Source organism: Medicago truncatula, chromosome 8 (genome assembly GCF_003473485.1).
Source record: "Medicago truncatula cultivar Jemalong A17 chromosome 8, MtrunA17r5.0-ANR, whole genome shotgun sequence".
Taxonomy (NCBI): Eukaryota; Viridiplantae; Streptophyta; class Magnoliopsida; order Fabales; family Fabaceae; genus Medicago; species Medicago truncatula.
This window is the reverse complement of record NC_053049.1, coordinates 4,665,359-4,686,635: the sequence shown is the minus strand read 5'-3', so window position 1 is coordinate 4,686,635 and position 21,277 is coordinate 4,665,359. Positions and strand designations below refer to the sequence as shown.

The 21,277-nt window shown below is 32.1% G+C and overlaps 1 protein-coding gene and 1 pseudogene across 3 annotated transcripts; one reads left to right on the top strand and one right to left on the bottom strand.

Moving 5' to 3' along the window:
• Positions 1 to 1,102: 1,102 nt before the first annotated feature.
• On the bottom strand, positions 1,103 to 2,873 carry LOC25500353 (elongation factor 1-alpha-like; annotated as a pseudogene).
• A 9,239-nt stretch (positions 2,874 to 12,112) lies between these two features.
• Positions 12,113 to 17,797, top strand: LOC11421236 (probable LRR receptor-like serine/threonine-protein kinase At1g05700). Of its 3 annotated transcripts, none has more exons than XM_039828406.1 (13): positions 12,113 to 12,269; positions 12,353 to 12,881; positions 12,989 to 13,467; positions 13,798 to 13,939; positions 14,026 to 14,097; positions 14,618 to 14,689; positions 14,777 to 14,857; positions 15,238 to 15,383; positions 15,846 to 15,952; positions 16,081 to 16,207; positions 16,483 to 16,545; positions 16,626 to 16,815; positions 17,174 to 17,797. In XM_039828406.1, the coding sequence occupies exons 1-13, from the start codon at positions 12,173 to 12,175 to the stop codon at positions 17,577 to 17,579; spliced, it is 2,511 nt and encodes an 836-aa protein (XP_039684340.1). In that variant the 5' UTR covers positions 12,113 to 12,172; the 3' UTR covers positions 17,580 to 17,797. The 3 variants fall into 3 exon arrangements, with proteins under 3 accessions (XP_039684340.1, XP_003627084.3, XP_024628993.1); XM_003627036.3 differs by having other exon boundaries at positions 15,729 to 15,952; XM_024773225.1 differs by lacking the exon at positions 14,026 to 14,097 and having other exon boundaries at positions 15,729 to 15,952.
• Positions 17,798 to 21,277: the final 3,480 nt, after the last annotated feature.

The window sequence follows — 21,277 nt, the reverse complement described above, 5'->3', positions numbered from 1 at the left end:
AACAAAATAAGCATGTCCAAAATAAGTCATTCTAGTTGGGGATGTAAATTTTTTGAGACGCGTATAGTTAGGCATGGTGATCTTGGGTTCTTTGTATTGCAATTGTAGGAAAGAATCCAAAATAAGATTGTCTGGCACACATTGATGATGCACTTTTGAAGCATTATGACTTATCATTGTATTCATCCAAGCATCACCACTTGTATTCGTGTGCTAATTATTGGTTTTGTCAGGACTATTGCAGAAGCTTACTCTAGCATCGTATTATTAAACTTTTGAATACATTTATGATGAGATACCAAGTTACCTTGTTGCAAAATGTTGGAGTTACTGATTTGAAGTCGTGACCTTGATCTCAAGTCGAACTATATTCAATGAAAAACTTAATACTTTCGTATGTTGGGATCCTGAGACACTTGGGTACTTAAATGTTTTTACAATTTAAAAATAAAACATGGTTGGTGTTAGTATTTTGTTTTAGTTTGTTCATAATACACATTTGCATTCCTGTTTTTCTTTTTTCGTTCATAAAGTGTATATCAATGTCATGTCTAGTTTTGTTAGCACCAACTTTTTTATATGCGATTACGTGTCTTGTCAAGAGGCCATTGAAGTATAGATTGTTGCTTGTGAGACTCTACAAGAAGTATAGATTTCGGTGGGCTAGCTAGTGACTTAGGTTGCACATACATTATTTTGAGTTAAATGACCAAGTAGTTGTAGACTCGTGCAAAGGAAAACATGTGAAAGTTGGAGTTGATTAGTAGTTGTTTATTTTTCCTTCGTACGAAGATGGAATAAGAAGACCCTGGATTGAACTCTTGCTTAAACTTGAGTGAATGAATATAATGTTATTCCCTGAAACAATGTAATGTGGTAAACGTTTACTGAACTGAGTTCTATAACCGCATATGCTAAACTTTTGTGAAACTAAATTATAAGTCAAGCTTTATTGTAGTCCTCATAAAAATTGTGAAACTAAATTTAGTCCTGGAAAAATAAAATGAAAAAACAACATATGAAATGGTTTAAACAAGTTTTATTTTTTGCTCTTTTAAACATATATCACAATATTAATAACATGATACCATCAGACCTTTATAACTTGAAATGGTACCTCCCCCTTGTTCAATGTCCTGTCCAGTCTGTATTATTCGAACCACATATGCTAATATATTCAACATCGGCATTTTGCAGAAATTACTGCTGTTAATTTGAGGGTTCCTACGTAGCAGATGTAAATTTTAGACAAGAATAACAAATAATCAGAACATTATGCAAGTGACACTAAAAAGCTGTTATGAGAACAAAAGCTGCAAGATGATGTTGCAGATTTCACGCTTAACCTGCCAAACAAGTATACTAGACGAGAAATAGACATACTACGGATGAAAGACCATTTATTGTAATAGCGACAATAGACTTCCCTAGATATATCATCCCTGCGCAATTCAATTCTTCTTCAATGCTGACTCGCTAATCTCTTCGTCGTCGCAGAGATGACAACACCAACAGCCACAGTTTGATGCAAGTATCGGACAACAAAATGGCCAAGTGGAGGATATAGATAGAAAGGCTCTACCACCATAGGCTTGGTGGGAACCATCTCAATAAGACCATCATCACCATTCTTCAAGAATGCAGGCCTCTCCTCAATTACCTAACCAGAATGATTGTCAACCTTGCAAATAAGCTCATCAAATTCGACAGCAATTTGGGAGGTGTGGCAGTGAAGAATAGGCGTATAGCCTTTTTCAATCTGTCCAGGGTGATTTGTGATGATAACATGAGATGTAAAGTAATCGGCCTCCTTGGCCACATCATCCATGGTGTTTTAGACAACATAGCCTTGCTTGAGATCCATAGCAGAAACGTCGACATTAAATCCCACAATGTCACCAGGATAGGCCACATGGAGATTTCACGGTGCATCTGCGAAGAGTTCACTTCAGCTTGCAGCTTAGTCGCCAATATTCCAGGGTACATCTTCACAGATTGGACTTCAATTTGCAGCCCAGTTGGGGCAAAAGTCACAGACATTCCAGGGCACAAGCAACCAGTCTCGACACGTCCCACAGACACAACTCCGATTCCTCCAATCTTGTAGAAATCCATAATTGGTAGTCGGAGAGGCAAATTTGATGGCCTCTTAGGCTCTTTCATTCTGTCAATAGCTTCAAGAAGGGTCGGACCCATTTACCAGTCAAAATTAGTGGAGCGGTCAATCAAGTTATCTCCATCAAAACTAGAGATGGGAACAAATGGAATTTCATTTGGGTTATAGCCAACCTTGATCAAAAATGGTAAAACTTGCTTCGATATTTCTAAATACCTAACCGTGGAGTATTTGGGTGTAGATGATAATTAGTACTTATATAAATGAATTATAAAATAATCAAATATAAATACCTTGTTGCAGCAGCAGATCATTTGCTTCACACCAACAGTGAAGGCAAGAAGAGCATGTTCAAGGGTCTGACCATTCATACCGGCTTCAAAACCACCAGTAGTTGATCATGTTCCTAATGTATTCCCTGTGTCCGGGAGCATCAATGACAGTGCAGTTGTACTTGTTTGTCTCAAACTTGGACATAGAAATGTCAATTGTGGCACCTCTTTCACGCTCACCCTTGAGTTTGTCAAGCACCCAAGCATACTTGAATGAAGGCCAGTTAGCCTCATAAGCTTCTTTCTCAAGTCTCTCAATGACATCCTTTCCAATGCCTCCAAGCTTGTAGAGCAAATGAGCAGTGGTGGTTGACTTCCCGGAGTTGGCTTGACCAATAACCACAATGTTAATACGAACCTTTTCTTTATTATCCATTAGTCCTTAAACTTGAAATCACAAAAAGATCTGCCAATTGAACACAGAAAATAACAAGACATAAGCAAAATACAAGCAACAACAAAGCATTCTTGCATAATGAATGACAACAATAGAGCATAAATCAGGCATGAAATTGAGTGTTTCAGCAGATCCAGCAGGCACAACATATCCATTTATCATTATCACATGTGTGTATATATGATATGATATGGTATTTATATATGGATGTTATATTTATAATAATAATAAAAAAAAAAAAAAAAAAACACGAACATGTACAATGATTCAACAACATTCTGCTTTTTTAGTACTCCATCCGTTTCAAAATATAAGCAAAATTCACTTTTTAGGTTCATTCATTTAATGAATGAACCTAAAAAGTGAATTTTGCTTATATTTTGAAACGGAGGGAGTATGTGCAAAAACATAAACGATTAACGATGGCTCAAAAGAAAAAAGGTTGATTACAAATAAGAAGTAGTGATTGAAAAACATACACGACTATCACACTATCCGGATTCAGAATAAAAATCAATCAGACACATAAAACCAAGTATTATTATCATAATAATCGAAAACCAAAAAGCAGAAAACAAACAAAAACAATATCCAACGATCATACTTGCACTACACTAAATTGTGCGAAACCTACGAATCGGTGATGAGAATGAAGCACGGATACAGACACTGACACCGAACACGACACTGACACGCCGACACCATTAATAATTTAAGAAAATCACATAATTCAGTGTAATTATATGTGTCGGTGTCGGATACGACATGTGTTCGATAACGAGACATGGCTTATTCAAAGAGTGTCCGTGCTTCATAGTGAGAATACATGAATTATAAACGAAATAGGAGACATTTACCTTAGAGGAAGAAGCTGTTCTGAAACCCAAGCCGCAGGGAAGAGAAAGAACGTAAAAAAGACGATGACGAGTTTGATTTGATTACGTGACTTGCATGACTTTCATGCTGAGTTTAAACAAAATATTTTAACAACAAACAGAAAACATTTATATTTCCTCCTTCAAAAAAAAAAAAAGAAAACATTTATTTTATTAAAAAGAACATGAAATAAGGAGAAAAATTGGGAACCAGGGTTGAATTTTTTTTGGGGAGGAGAAGTTGGTAACATGAAAGAAGACTAAAAGTACGGAAAAATCATTTATTACACTAAAAGAGAAAAAATAAAAACAATTTAAATGAGTCTTTTTGAATTAAAATTGACTTTAAACTACGGGTGTCCAAAACCGAACCAATCCAATAGAAAAACCGCAAACCGAACCAATCCAAATCAAAACCGCAAAAAATTGCATTTGGTTCAGATGTATTTGGATCAATTTTTTACTCAACCGCATGGTTTGGTTCGGTTTGCAGTTTTGATTTTACAAACCAAATCAAACCGTAATGTAAGAAAAACACTAATTAAATATATATCACCTGGATCAATACCCATAGAAACTTTAATAAAATGAGATATTTTTTCTCTTGTAAAGTTTCTTCTTATCTTTTTCTTTCAAAAATGTATTTATGTTCTACTTGAACTCTTAGATAATGATAAAAAATTTAGTCTTTTGTATTTCTTACAAAGTTGGATTACTTTTTGTCCACGTTTTAATTTAGTCTACGTAGTTGGGAATATTGTTGATGAAAAATAAAATTGTAATGTTGAATGAAATTTAAAGTATTGCTAAAAATATATTGTGTTTTAACTTTTTAATTTGATTTTAATGTTGGAAAAAAAAAATTATTGCCTAAAAAACCGCACTAACCAATCCAATTCAAACCGCATTGGTTTGGTTTGGTTTGGTTCATATTATATTTTAAAAGTCAACCGAACCAAATCAAACCGCATACTTTTTTATTCTGCGGTTCGTATGACTTTTAATCTCAAAACCGAACCAAATTGTACCGCGAACACCCCTACTTTAAACTATCCATCTTGCTAGGGTGGCTTTAGCTTGGACCAGTTGAAGAATTGGTCCATGATGGACCAATTTTTTTAATGTGTAGATTAGACAATCCACCAAATCTTATCATACTCTACCCACACTCTATCTAAGCCATCACCAACTCTATCTCCTTCATTGCTCTTTCTCTCTCTTGGTACTTTTTTCATTTGCTTCTTATTATTCCATTTTTATATCAATATTTTTTTTAAGAGGCTAAAATGGAATATATTACCAAATCAAAGTGACCTTCCTAGTATAAGGTGTACTAAGGAAGAACCAACAAAGTCAGAACAATATTTACAAAGATCCTGAACCAATATAAGAGATACAAAAGAAATAGCAATTAGCCTATACCGAGGATGGTAAATGGACTAAGCCACCGACTATGATAATTGAGAGGAGTGAGAAACATATTTCCCCTTCAACCACATAAATGTGAGGGGCTTAATCTTATCTGTCACCTGTAAAGCCGAGCAATTATTATTTGTGAAGAGCCTGCTATTCCTTTCTTTCCAAATTTCCCAAATAGTTGCATCTCAAATAACCTGTAATATAGAACACCGGACCTTAGAGTTACCACCGCTGTGACTAAATTGATTAAAGTGATCTGTCACATAATAAGGGGCAGCCGCAGAAATACCCAGCCATCTATAGATACAATTCCAGATGGACCTAAAAAAATTACAATGCAATAACAAGTGATTAGAAGATTCATTTGAACCGCAACCGGCCACACACTCTTTGGAATTTTCGTCAATCACACCACGACGAAGGAGGTTGTCCTTCGTCGGCAACCTGTCAGGAAACAATCGCCAAGCGAGCAACACCACCTTCAAAGGGACATCCTTGTGCCAAAGTGAGGAAACAACTCCCCTGCAGTTCCATTGAAATGGTGATGGTTTCAAACAAGTACTAGTCATACCAATATATAGCTAAATCACATAATTATTATGGTCATTGATTGAAACTGATCTTAAGCACATACACGAGAACTTTTTTATGGATTATTCCTCTCAGAGGACAATAATGTAACGTTTCTACATGATTTCTTTGCCATCTCTGGCACATAGGGAGAAGGAAATTACCAAAGTTTTGAAAGGAACTAGTGCACAACCGTGAAATGGGTTTTTTTTTCAAACTTTGAAAGCCGAGTTCAAGAAGTTTCTTTGATGATTACTCTCCTTTTTTAAAAAAATAAGTTAGATTGAAAGGAGTACATTTGAATTGAAACTCAAATAGCAGGTAAATCTAAAATAAAAAAACTAAAAGTTCCATGTTGTTTTCACTACTGATTTTTCTGGTTTTGATAGGACATGATAAGTTTTGGTGGAGTGCTATAATCTAACCATGAAAAAAATAGGTCTATTATGAACCAACTTTTTTACAGATCCAATTTATACTGAACCTCTTGCTAGATTTAAAAGAAATAGCAGACGGTGAAGCTTAGAGTTTCTCTTTAAAAAAAGGATATCCAATACTTTAAAAAAAAAATTAGAACCAATCATGCTTCTTAAAAAAATACTAACTTTTAAGAACATTGTGATGTGATGTGATTAGCAAAGTGAATGCCAACGCATGAACAAAAATAAAAAAAGTGAATGCCAACGAAGTCAACACTGTCTTATTCTCATCATTCCTTAACAGTGAGTACCACAGAGCGGTACTTCATTTAATGGCGGAGTCAGATAAAAAAGTTTGGGGTAGCCGTCATAAACAAATCTAAAATATATAAATAACTAGACTTTTGACCCGCACTGGTCTTATCAAATGAAATATAATCGAATAAGTTATAGCATAATGAATGTACAATAACCAATAAAAATAGCATGATAAAGTTTAAGTTAGCCCTAATTTAAAATAATGATAACAAATCGATAAGGTCATAGTCTAGTTATTGTTAATGTTTTACATTCATCATACGTTATGAAATAATTCATGGTAAACGACATTTAATAGAGAGAACACTCTTCTTTCTTCTATATCCATATCAGATGCACCACTTAGAAGTCTAACATTTTGATCTTAATGCTAATAATTCTGATTGTCTCCCATTAATTGTGACGTTGTCAATTCCATCACGTTTATTAATTACATTAATACTCATTCTGCATCTCATAAGTAAACATATGAGTCACCTTAGGCAATAAGAATTTGGTCAATAAGAATTAATGTCATAATAAACTGTCAATTTAAATCTACTTTGCACTCTTTCATTAGTGTGGCAGCATTTGCTACTCGCATAGTGGTACGGAACCCATTAGAAATTATCATGCAAATGGTTTTTTATCCATTGATAAGTGTCGGAAGAATTTTGTTCTAATTATGTATCTTATATGCTTCTCATATTAGTTGGTGATTAATAGATCAATCGAATATCTAATTGTTTATATATGCTTGTTTCCACACTATGCATCTGTAACTTTATAAAGCTCTAATCCTTAAAAGTATTGTATCAAGTTCCAACCCTTATAATTATACGATACAGATGAAAAGTGAGATTGGTTGGCTTTATATCACATTAAGTCAATATTCATTATTGTATTTGATGAAATCTAAAGGAATGTCTTTCTTTTTAACATCATCTCTTACCAAACTAACTTATAATACGCTATTTGCTATTAAGTTGCAGCTTATAACAATGAAAACTGGATTTGTAGCAACAATTTGTAAATCGATTATAACACAAACGAAATTATGAGGATTGATAAAATACTTAGTTTGGATTACAAAACCATCAACATAAAGGCATTATATGATAAGTAAAAGTACTTGCAACCAAAATAAAAACAATCCAACAACATTGAATGAAGTTGCAATTTGAACAGATGCAAAATGCCAACAGGACCAAAATTGCACAAATGCAAATTACACGCAACCAATCTCAATTTTGTTTGACGGACTCAACCTTCACATGGACAATTTTGATCGTAATTGGATCCAATGGAGCCGTAAAAACATGAAGAAAAATATTGTTATTTTAGGGCAAAATGCTAGCTTGACCCGTAAGGGGTTGTTATGGGATCTACGGAAAAATGCTAGGGATTAGGGCAAAGTAGGGTGAATTAGGGTAAACATGGTAGCCAACCAAATCTAACTTTTATAATAAAGGATATTGGAGTGTGTGACAGGTTCAGTACTTTAATTTTTTTTTTAAGGAAAGTTGAGTACTTTAATATTAATCAACCACTTTTTATATATAATAACAGTTACATCTGTTAGTAAAAAAAAAAAGAAACAGTTACATCTGAAATCAACTAAAAAATAAATAATTAAAATTACATCATTGACTTGACCAAAATAAAAAATAAAAATAGTTACATCATTGAATTAGTAAACTATGCGTGATTTAAGGTTTGGATATGTTTAAGTATGATATATTATTGTAAAAATTACTTGATAATTGCTGATTATATTTCCTTCTGAAAAAAGAAAGAAAAAAAAAAAGGTTGCTGACTATATATTAATCATTCAATAGCTGGTTGAATTTCACATTGGTTTAGTCAAACAAACAAAATGTCAACCGAGATGTTCTCCCATCCCGTACAAATGGGATAAATTAAAAATGGTGAAACACTAGTTTAGTTTAGAGATGTTCTCCCATCCCATACTCTTTTTGAAATGATTATGTTTAACCTCATGATCAAATCTTTAATTTTATTTCATATTTTCACATTATTTTATTTTACGATAAATTAAAAGTTTGTATAACTTTTATTTATGTTATATTTAGTAAAAAATAGCGGATAACCGATAAATTAGTATATAGTGGATGAATTTAAAGCGGATAGATGATAAACTAATTTATAATTGATAACAAATCAGCTATTTAATTGAATTTTTTGTATTTAGTAAAATTAGTGGTTGAACTATCATATAAATATGAAATGACATAAAATATAAATTTAATTTATGAATGGAACTATAACCATACATGCATAATATTAGGAGGGGGCAGTTTGTTAGATGATCGGTGGTTGTTGGATAATATTTCTAGACAGGTGGCCGGGGGATCTCTAGTTGAATGGTGTTTCTTTAGATGTTAGATATGCTAGTTTATTTGATGTTGCTTTTAACAAATGTGTCACTGCTGCGGAGATGTTCTCTTTAGTTTGAGAGGTTAATGGTGAGGCGTGGAAGTGGATAATGAGACTCTTTGTGTGGGTGGATCAGGGGCAATTGGTGAGGGAGTGTGCAAAGCAACTTTCACTTGTGGTTTTGTAGGTTGATGTGTCTGACAGGTGGATTTGGAAGCTTCATTCTTCCCATAAGTACACGGTCAAAAGTGCTTATAATCACTTGACTAGTTCGGATGTGGCAATTGATGATCGTTGCAATCATGTTTTATTTGGTGTTTGTTCCTGAATAGATCAACAACTAAGATGAATCTGTTTAAGAGAAATGTCTTGGATTATAATGATTCTTTTTGTTCGACCGCTTGCGGATTGGTTGAGGATCAAGATCATTTGTTCTTTTCTTGTGCTTTTTATGGTCAACTTTGGCTTTTAATAACGGGATGGTTAGGCATCTCAACAACTCTTTAAGGTTCTTTATTTGAACATTTTCTTCTGTTTGCAGGTCTTGGGGGTTTTTCCAACAAGTCTCGTTTGACTTTTAATATTATTTGGATTTCAACTCTTTTTACTATTTGGAATGACCGCAATATGAGACATTTTCACAATAAATCGAAACAACTTCTATCTTTATTGAAAAAGGTTAAACACCAAGTATTTTAGTGGTTTAAATCTTATTATGATGTTTTTGATTTTGAGTATTTGATTTGGAGGTTAAATCCTTTATTGTGTTTTCAAGTTGTAACATAATTTAAATTTTTTGGCTACTTTGCAGTACCTTGTGGATTGTTTCGTTGTAACTTTCGGATACTTTAACTTTTGGATCTTCGTTTGTTTGAATGGTGTTTCTTTAACAGCTGTCCAAACATGTCTTTTCTAATAAAATGTACTTATAAGATAAGCTATAAGCTTAAAATAGTGTCATTATGCCAAACAAACCTTTAGAGGAAAGCAATACCCAAACAAAGTTTATGGTACTAAGAATTAATTTACATTAAAAAATACTTAAATATACTAAAATAATTGCAAATAGCAGTCACGCTTTGATTTTAATTTTTGTAAAAAAATTCTTTTAATTTACAAGTGAAATTTCACATCACTTTTAATTGCTTCTTCATTAAACTTTTTTGCTGATTTAGACATAATTTAATGACGTGACTTGCATAACTAAGCTAATTTCATGCTGAGTTTTCATTCCCATGTTAGTCAGAAATTAAAAACTTTAAACCAAATATTTAAACAACAAACAAAAAACATCTGTTTTATTAAAAAGGAACATGAAATAAGGAGAGATTGGGAACCATGATTTAATTTTTTTTGGGGAGGAAAAATTGTTAATGTGAAAAACAATAACCTGCTTCCAAACACAGCCAGTCAGCTTTCTACCGATAAGGTGAAATATCGTTCAACATTCTCAGCATTGTCTGAGTGGTTGTGGTTTTGAAGAAACTATTGAACATTTGTTTTTGGGTTGCAATTACTTCGGAAGTATTTGTTAGCTTATTCGACATTGGATTAGAATCTACTTGGTTGATTTGCTTTGGTTATCAGATCACTTCCTTCAGTTTAGTTAGATTGGCCGATATTCTAAAGCTATTCGGTCATTTTTATATTTAATTTGGTTTTTGTGCGTTAGAGCGGTTTGAAAAGAAAGAAGTAATTAAATTTTTAAGCATAAGGACGAAGTAATTATTGGATAAAATTAAGCTCCTATATTTTTAATGGTTGAAGCAAAAAATGCTACTTCTGTTTTTTATTATCATATTTTGTGGCTTAATTGGTTTTGCCTGATTCGGTAGTGTAATTGATTGTTAAACTTTTTGTGTTCTGTCCTAACACTCCTTATGTTGGATAAAATGCTTTGTTCATAATAATTTATTTTATTCTAGCTTGTTTAAAAAAAAATGTTTAGTTTAAGTAGTACAAAATTGGACCCCTTACCTTAATCAAGTAGTCAGAAATTCAATTTCTAACTCTTGCGCATGGAAACAACTCAATCGGGAGAGGAACACCCTCTTATGTGCACAACAAGTTCCAAGTCTAAATTGATCCATATGTCTCTAATCAATTTATATTTGCCCGTTTTCTATTGGTTTGAAAGCTTGTCTCATATCATGTTTGAACAGTTTCATTTTTCATCAATATTCTAATCTTGTGTCCTCCTGTGTTTGTTGATGGGGCTGAGAAAATCTAGTACTACCTCCGTCCCTAATTATATGATTATTTTAAAAAAATAACGGAAATTAAGATAGTGGATATTTGTATTAAATATGTTTGTAATTACTATTGTTTTTACAGTTTTATCCATTAAGAGAGAGGGTTGGTTTATTTTTCAACATGTTATTTATTGCTAATTGAAGAAAAAGATGTATAATAATAGGGGCATATATGTAAAGAATTAATTAATGTAGTTGGAAATAGCAAATGAGTCTTATAGAAAGGAACAAAAAAAATTCTCAAAAGGATCTTATAATTAGAGACGGAGATAGTACCTGTGAAGAACATTAATGTTTGAGATGGATGAAAACTAGTATGTAGTGCAGTGTAGAATCCATGTCTGAAATTGAGGATAACATCATCGATATCATCATCAACACCAGCGCCGGCAATAGCAGCATTGGTATTGGGTGTCACCAGCAAAGAAATTAATTAATTTTATATATATTTATGCAATCCTATTAAATGCTACGTGGAATAGTACTGCACAGTCAATGACACATAAATAAAATGGTGCCAAATCATTAAGTAAACGAGTTTTGGAACTATTTTAAAAATAAATTAAAAATTGCAAGAGCATATTTCATTTTTTTTTCTCAGGGATCGAAACCTAAATTGTCATGTTTGCAAGGATCAAAAACATATTTTTAATCTTTTTTATTTACTTAAAAATTAATATGTCGATTTTAAAAGTAAAGAAATTATTCATAAACATTATATTGAAAAACACCTGAAACAAATTTATTGCCGATGTATATATATTGCTAATGTATATATATGATTGAGACATAACCACAAAAGTTATGTACAAGATGGAGAGGATGTCAACTCTACCCTCATAGTTGACTATAATTCGTTTGACTTTATTTTTACATTTTTTTTTTAAAATTCGAATGGATATAGTACATGCACAATCATTTTTAATTTAATTGAAATCGTTTATTAAAATCAAATGCTAATTTGTATGAAATATTTTTACATGAATATTCAATCATATATGATAATAATATACATATTTGTATGTCCCTAAAACAAAAAATATACATATTTGTATTGTATAAATGCTTCCTTGTATAGCGTATTAGCACTCATTATTCATGAAGCAAACAATAATGAGAATGTTACTGCATTTTCTTTTAGCATTGCTTGGTGGTCTTACTATTTTAGTTTTGATACAAGCTCAGGATCAATCAGGTTTGTATATCACATAGTTATTACTTGTAATTATTATAGTTGAATAATTTATCTTAATTTGTTCCTCAATTTATATGTATCAGGATTCATTAGCATAGATTGTGGTCTACCTGAACATTTGAGCTATTCTGATACGGACACAGACCTAAATTACATTTCAGATGCCAAATTCATAGATAGCGGTGTGAGTAAGAAGATATTGTCTACAAACAATGTTCGACGGTATCTAGAATATGTGAGAAGCTTTCCAAGTGGAGTGAGAAATTGTTACAGAATAAATGTAACATCTGGTACTAAATATTTAATCAGAGCTTCTTTCTATTATGGTAACTATGATGATTTAAATGACCCTCCACAATTTGATCTTCATTTTGGAGCTAATGTTTGGGATACTGTGAAGTTCCCCAATGCATCACGTATGAGATTCAATGAGATCATTTACAGTCCATCACAAGATTACATACAACCATGTCTTGTTAACACAGGCCAAGGGACTCCATTCATTTCGGCTATAGAATTGAGGCCTTTGAACAATGAAACTTACGTCACATCTTCAGTATTATCACTCTTCAATCGATGCAATTTAGGTTCCATCACAGACATAGAATACAGGCAAGATGGGAGTGATCAGCTGACAGTTAACTAAATTTAATATTTATATAAATAAATTACATCAAATACAATTACTGATAATTTCTTTGGTCATGTACAAACAACAGGTACAAAGATGATGTTTATGACCGCATGTGGTTTTCTTATGAGTTAATTGATTGGAGACGATTAAGCACCTCACTTAACAACGATCATCTAGTTCAGAATATTTATAAACCACCAACAATTGTGATGAGCACTGCAGCTACACCAGTAAATGCTAGCGCCCCTTTACAATTTCATTGGAGTTCAAATAATGAAAATGATCAATACTACCTCTACATTCACTTTAATGAGGTTGAAGAGCTGGCCGCAAATGAAACTAGAGAGTTCAATATCACAGTGAATGACAAGTTATGGTTTGGACCTGTGACGCCTATATACCGGACACCAGATCTCATATTTAGTACAGAACCTTTGCGTAGAGCCGAAACATATCAAATTTCTCTTTCCAAGACAAAGAATTCAACCCTTCCACCCATCCTAAATGCCTTTGAGATTTATATGGCAAAAGACTTCTCACAATTAGAAACTCAACAGGATGATGGTAAGCTAGGACTTTAGTTTATTTGAAAAACATACTACCTCGGTCTCTAATTGCATTAATTATTTCTTTATCAACATACCTCCAATTATCTCCTCTAAAAAAAAATCTCTAATTACCTTACATCTTTTTCTACAATCTCTAATAAACACTAATAGTCAACAAATTTCATACTCAATTTTTCTTAATTCCCTGGTTTTTGTCAACAGGATCCTGTATTTAGGACGAGTGTTGTATTTGATTTTTTAGTGTTATTTGTGGTGTAAAGTAAACTATGTGCAATTGGCTTGAAATCCTTTTGATCAGTTTTTTTCTTTTAATACAAAATACTAGTTGATAATATCACAAACATCAAGAATGCTTATGGAGTGACTAGAAATTGGCAAGGAGATCCATGTGCCCCTGTGAATTATATGTGGGAAGGCCTAAACTGTAGCACTGATGATGACAATAATCCCCCAAGAATCACATCTTTGTAAGTTTACAATCCCTTAAATTAACCATATGCATAAATTTCAAAAACTTTAATTATCCTCTGAAATTATTTGGAAACACAACCAGGAATTTGTCTTCAAGTGGATTGACAGGAGAGATATCATCTTCCATATCAAAGCTAACTATGTTACAATACTTGTGAGTTCCTAATCTTATTTCATTAAAGAAACTAAGAGGAGATTACAGTCTGTTTGGAATTGAGGGAAAACCTTATTTTTATTTTCTAAATTAAGAAAATTATAAAACGTTTTAAAAAAATAAACCAAGTGTGATTGAAATGTTTTATGATCATTTATCATGTTATTACTTCTTTTTTTTCCTTTTTTTTTTTTGTGTTACCCTTCGGATTTTCAGGGAAAAGGTCCCTAGTAATCCGAAGTTGGTCTGGAGATAAGTAAAGTTTGACCTAGGAATCAAACTTGTTCTCTTGAATCCTTGAGGAGCTCATTAACCACTTGATCCCATCAGCTTGATTTATTACTTCAACTCTTCAAAATATCAAATATATACCAAAATATAGATTGGACGTTAGGCTTGCCAACGAATAGTCTGTTTCATTTGGTTAAATGATGAAACCAAATCCATTCGAATTGGAAATTATTCTCTCTTTATTGGGGATTCAAATTTGTAACTCTACATTTAAATTGTTTTCTTTCAGGGATTTGTCAAACAATAGCTTAAACGGTCCTTTACCTGATTTTCTGATACAACTTCGGTCACTACAAGTCTTGTAAGTCACATGTTGATGCATCAAATGTAATTTCAAATTTTTATGAGATTCAAAAAGGTGTCATATTTGTTTGTCTTGTGTTACCAGAAACGTGGGGAAGAACAATCTTACTGGATTAGTTCCAAGTGAACTCCTTGAGAGATCAAAAACAGGTTCACTATCACTAAGGTATGCCTCATACTCAAAGCTATATCAATTCATATTATATTCTTGAAAAAGACAGATTTGCAATTAAGCTTTTTTTTCCTGTAATCTTTATAGGAATATATTCAGCAATGTTAATTGAGTTTTCTTCCTCGTAAAATCAACAAGTCTCTATTTTTGGATATAACTATGTTCTATGCGCAAAATATCATTCAAACTCTTTCTTTTAGGGCTGGACTAATCATCTTTAGTCTAGTTTCTTAACCTCAATTTTTTTTCAATCAAAAGGCTTGAGTTCAATACCTTACTTAGAATATGTGAATCTTAGTTTCACTCAAAGTAAGATAATGTAAATATAACAATGATATGATAACTAATACCTAAGCACCTTTGACTTCTTTCAGTGTAGATGATAATCCCGGCCTTTGTAAAAAGGAATCATGCAGAAAGAAGAAGAATTTGTTTGTACCACTTATAGCATCGTTTTCAGCAATGATTGTAATCGTCTTGATTTCTCTTGGATTTTGGATATTCAAAAGAAAGAGACCAGGTACTTCTAGGAGGACATAATATCGGGTTCATATTCTCAAATAAGGATACAAATAGAGACGAGCACTTTGATTTGATTTTATATACTAATTCTTCGTGCTTCGTGCTTTGTAAATGGGTTTGGAGTCCCTAATTGTGCTTCATTTATATGAAATAATTTATAGTTTGCTACTTATTTATGAAATAATTTTTTGCTCATAACATATATTAGTCACTCTCCAAAAAAACTTGGCTATATAGATGGTGTTTTATACTGGTGTCATCTCGTGTAAAACTTATATCGCTTTTCTGCCACAATTTGTTTCCACATCCTCTGCATATTTTCATTCATACTTATTTATGACAGTTATAATTACGTCTTCAAACTCTAAGAATAGGGCTTCAACAAAATCAAAACATCAAAGATTCAGTTATACTGAAATTGTCAATATTACTGATAACTTCAAAACTATTATTGGAGAAGGAGGATTTGGAAAAGTTTACTTTGGCACTCTACAAGATCAAACTGAAGTCGCTGTTAAGATGCTTTCACCATCATCAATGCAAGGTTATAAGGAATTTGAAGCAGAGGTTAGACATTGTATTCAAGTTAAAAACGACAACATATTCCATTTTTATTTTAGTTGAGTAATATATGAAAGGAGAATCTTGCATTAATTTCATAGTTAACTTTGATAGATATAAAATTTAAAATGCAGGCACAACTTCTAACAGTTGTTCATCATAGAAATTTGGTCTCCCTTGTTGGATATTGTGATGAAGGTGAAATCAAAGCATTAATTTATGAATACATGGCCAATGGAAATCTCCAACAACATTTATTAGGTAGTTTATGTTTCGTTCTTGAGTCATCTCTCAGCATGCATCTTAGATTTAGTAATTCAAGCTTTTCTATATTTTAATGACCAACCTAATTAAAAAACATCTTCTAACAAAGGTGGAATGCAAACATAGGTAAGCTTTTTGTACACAACAATTTATATCATAAGAATGAATGTGAATAAGGAAAGAAGCATGCAAAGAGAATGAAATTTTTCCTATGTCTTTGTTTTACAGACTACATTTTCAGAATTTCGAGACTAATGCCTATTTGCATGCAGTGGAAAATTCAAATATGTTAAATTGGAATGAGAGACTTAACATTGCAGTTGATGCAGCACACGGTAATTAATTAATGTATTATTTATAGAATCGTCTTTCTTGCATTGTGCATCCTTACATTGCATTTAGTGTTGTTTTGCAGGATTGGATTATCTGCATAATGGATGCAAACCACCTACTATGCATAGAGATTTGAAACCTTCAAACATATTACTAGATGAAAACATGCATGCCAAGATTGCTGATTTTGGTCTGAGTAGAGCTTTTGATAACGATATTGATTCTCATATATCCACACGCCCTGCTGGTACATTTGGTTATGTTGATCCAAAGTAAGTACTTGCTAATATCAAAATTCAACTTAGATGAACCGAATTTCAATATTATTTTGGCATTTACTTTGCATAATTAATGTTTCAGAACACGTGAGATAAATTTATCAATGTGCTTCTTAATCTTTCTAAATAAAACTTCAGGGATACTCTTGACAACTCATTGATACTAGACAAAAGATCTGTTTATTTTAGTCAATAATTTCTAAAATGAAAAAAAAAAAAGCAATACGAATAAGCTTAAGGGTCACGTATTCACGTATGCAGTTAAAAAAACTAACATAACCACCAACATTGCTAACATTTGCCTATAAAAAAACAATCATTTATGTCTTTTATTTGTCCATTTTTATAATAGATTCCAGAGAACAGGAAACACAAATAAGAAAAATGATATCTACAGCTTTGGGATAGTTCTACTTGAATTGATCACTGGAAAGAAAGCATTAGTAAGAGCATCAGGAGAAAGCATTCACATACTTCAATGGGTTACTCCAATAGTTGAAAGAGGAGATATTCGAAGCATTATTGATGCAAGGTTGCAAGGTAAATTCGACATCAATTCGGCATGGAAAGTTGTTGAGATAGCCATGTCAAGCACTTCACCAATTGAAGTTGAAAGGCCAGACATGAGTCAAATATTGGCAGAGCTAAAGGAATGTCTATCTTTGGACATGGTTCACAGAAATAATGGAAGAGAAAGAGCTATAGTTGAATTGACTTCATTAAATATTGCATCAGATACCATTCCTTTAGCTAGGTAACCATGTACAAGATGATCTCTTCACCCTAGTCATGGTAAATTTGTATGATATGTAATATAGTAATTTGTATTTTGAAAGTTTTCTGTGAACAAGAAAAGAGTTGTGTGCCAACTACTTTAGTATGAGTGATGCTTAATTAAAAACACTATTTTCCTCCTAAACTATTAGGAAGAACAATGTGCATGTAATTTAAATAAATTGTTGGTTGTTACAAATAATGTGTCGACTCACAATGTCACCAGGATAGGCCACATGAAGAGTTTGACGGATTAGTCGTCCACCTTTGGTGGGTCGGAAACCGGTGCGTAAGCAAAAAAAAAAAGGTTGGTCAAAATAAATTTAATGCGATTCCTAAAAAAACGCTCACATTAACCAGAAATCAAATTAAAGTTTGGTCACATGAACCGAAATCAAATCGATCCATCTTTAAAAACAAGAAATTGCTCATTTATAAGCAAATGTTGTTTCCTTTCTTACAACATCATACGTATTGTTTCTCAATAGTCTTAATAATAATCCCCAACAAGTAAAAGAAATGTTTTGCAACTTAATATAAATTGAGTTCCCTCTATGCAAGTAAATGTTAGTTAGGTTAGCTATGTTGCTTGTTGTGCAAGTAACTAGCTAACTAAGTTCATTATGATGTGTTGGGCCTTAATAATGCTTTGTAAGCCCAATTAATAAAGTATATAAATAACCGTGAAATTCTTTTTCCACCCTCAAGCCTCTTGCACCCCTCATGAAAACTCGAAAATAGCCCTTTTATTTTCGTAATTTAGAATTTGAACCCCCTTTATAATGTGCATGCCCCCATTTGTGGTGACCGGTAAAGAAAGGGAAGGTGTTCCAAGTGTAAACAAAGCAAAGATGCGAGATAGTAACGGTACTCAAAGAGTTCCACCAATCATTAGAAGATCACCAAGGCCAAACGCAAAAAGTACGAGCAATGGTCCGGTTTAGTGTTTGCAAAAGAGTGAATGGGATCCAAGAATAAATAAGAAGAAAAGTTATATTATTATCAGTTAAGAATCTGATTCAAGATCCAATTTTAAGCAAGTAATTTTTACGGGTTACTAGTAATGGAAAACATAGTGATAACTCCAATGTTTATGGTGGAGATAACAGAGGTTTAGCTTACACTAATGAACATTTCATTGACGGAGAATTTAGCGAAAATTTGTCTTCTGATGTCCTTAAAGAATTCCTAAAGGGACATTAGAAGACAAATTAAGGGGACGTGTTGGAGACTAATTCAGATTTAGTGTTAATACAGATTTAGTGTTAATTGTATTATTAGTTTAGTTAGTTAAGAGGTTGTTAGAGGTAGTTAGTCATACTAGTTAGTTAATTAGATTCGTGCCTAATTCGAATTATTTCGATATGAGGGGATGTGTTTTTTTTTAAAGAAAATACATGTGCGTTGTTATATTTTCTATAACCATTCACAACAACAATCATCACAATCGGTTCAATAATACAAAAAAAAAATTATTTTTTTCCCTGCCTTTCCTTATAAGGGTGATTATCTAAATGAGTTTGTTTTTTTAACAGCCCAAAATAAGAGTTTTATTAAAATTAAGGAATATGACATCAGTACAAATGGTATTGAACTTACAAATGAGATCAAGTACAAGTAGTATTCATCTCTCCAGAAAGAAAAAAAACACAAATCCGGAGGCGCATACACATTAGCCAAGACTACCTTAATTGTAATAGTTAATGAACTTCATCAAAGAATAAATCGATCGAAAGAACCCAAGTTCGATTGTTGGATGGAACAAATATTGACCAAAATCTATGAAGCACAAACTCTGACATCGTACAAACACTGTTATCGTAGAAACATTGGACACCGACACCGTTACAAATTTATTAATTTAACTATTATAACTAAGTAAAATATCAATATTATTTATAAAATATCTTTGGATCAAAATATATAATAACATGTAACCAAAAAAAATATATATAATAACAATTTATTTCATTAAAAAATTTAAAACAAAATAGAAAAGTTCATTAACCTTGTTAATCAACATTATTTCGACAGATCTTTAGTAATTGTAAGTGTGTGTGTGTCTGAGATGTATTCAATGAGTGTCAAAGCAAAGAAAAATATAAGTTTTTTGCCAAACTTATTAAAGTCCTCTGACGCATGGTGTACGAGTGAAACACAAGTGTCGGACATCATTCTAAAGAGTGTTTTTTTTCTTTTGTAAGAACCCGTTCCAAAGAATTTTAATGAAAAGAAAATAACAAAAAAAAGTTTGAATAGTACTTGTCTAATTTGTTCGACACATATCGCACAAGATTGTTATTTTTTTTTTTTCATTTTTTTTTAATATTTTGTAACAGAATAAATGATTAATTTGTTATGGATGGGGTTTTTAAGGCCCCTTTTTTATGAAAACATTTTCTATTTTATTTTATAAATTATGTCATCATTTTCACTTACTAATAAGAAGATGTGATGATAACTTTGACATGGAAATAATGAAATGCTAGTTTGATATGATGTATTTTTGAAAATAGTCTCGTGACATTTTTATTGGTTCCAAAAAATGTTTCATTTCAAGAGTCTAGTGTCTTGTTGTTAACAAATAAAATTAATACAACATTTAAAAAAGAAAAAAAATTGTAACTAAAAGTAAACAAAATAAGGAATAGCAAAGCATTTGCTATATTCCTAATTGCATACAGTCTACATAAATGAGAGGTACAAAATAAGAGATGTAAAGGTGGATGGATGACACAACTCAGATTTTAATTGACTTGGAAATTAATAATTGGATTAGTTGGCAATCAAAGTATTGATGTTGCAGAAAACTGATTTGGAGGCTGTATTAATAAGTAGATAGATAGATTTGTTACCCTTAATAATATTTCAATCTTTAATCTAAAATATATTCGTGACGTGCCCAAATCTAGTTATTAATAATATATTAACAACCCTTCCATCTTGACTTTATCCCAAAAAGAACAAATAAATACACTGTACACGCCAACATGAGCCAGTATTACAAGGACTTTTCTATGCAACAACCGCAATAACTCATGCACATGCTCCTCCATGATCACTACTCTCATATATAGCATGCTAATTACTATCTTGCTACCTTCTTCAGACAATTTCAACTACCTAGCTCCACCATAGTAAATGAATCAAAAAGTCATAATGTACATTGTCATTATGAGGATTATGTGTGTTGAAATTTTCAATAGAGATACCAAAAATCATAAGATACATTATATGATATATTTTAGTCTAGTAAAAACTACAAAAATATGTGACACATTTAGAATAATATCCAAGTGAATGGTAAATTCAGCATTATACTGATTTATTAAAACAAAAAAGTTACAAAGCTTACTTGAATTGGTTTAGGGCAAGAGTACGTAGGTTGAATTATCATGTACATTTTTTTTCTTCATATTGATGCGTTTGTTCATTCATGAGTGTTAGCTCAGTCAAAAAAATCCAACATAGTAACCTTAAGGTACATAGTTCAAATTTCCTCGAAAACAAAATGCATGTAAGTGTAATTTGAAGAAAGGAAGAGACAACTACCCAAAGTATCAATGGTATGTAACCACTTAACACGTTCTCATTTAATGGCTATGCCTAACATGAGTAACTTCCACCTTCCTCCTTGAATACGTGTCATTTTCGGGATTGCCATATATACTGAGCAATACAC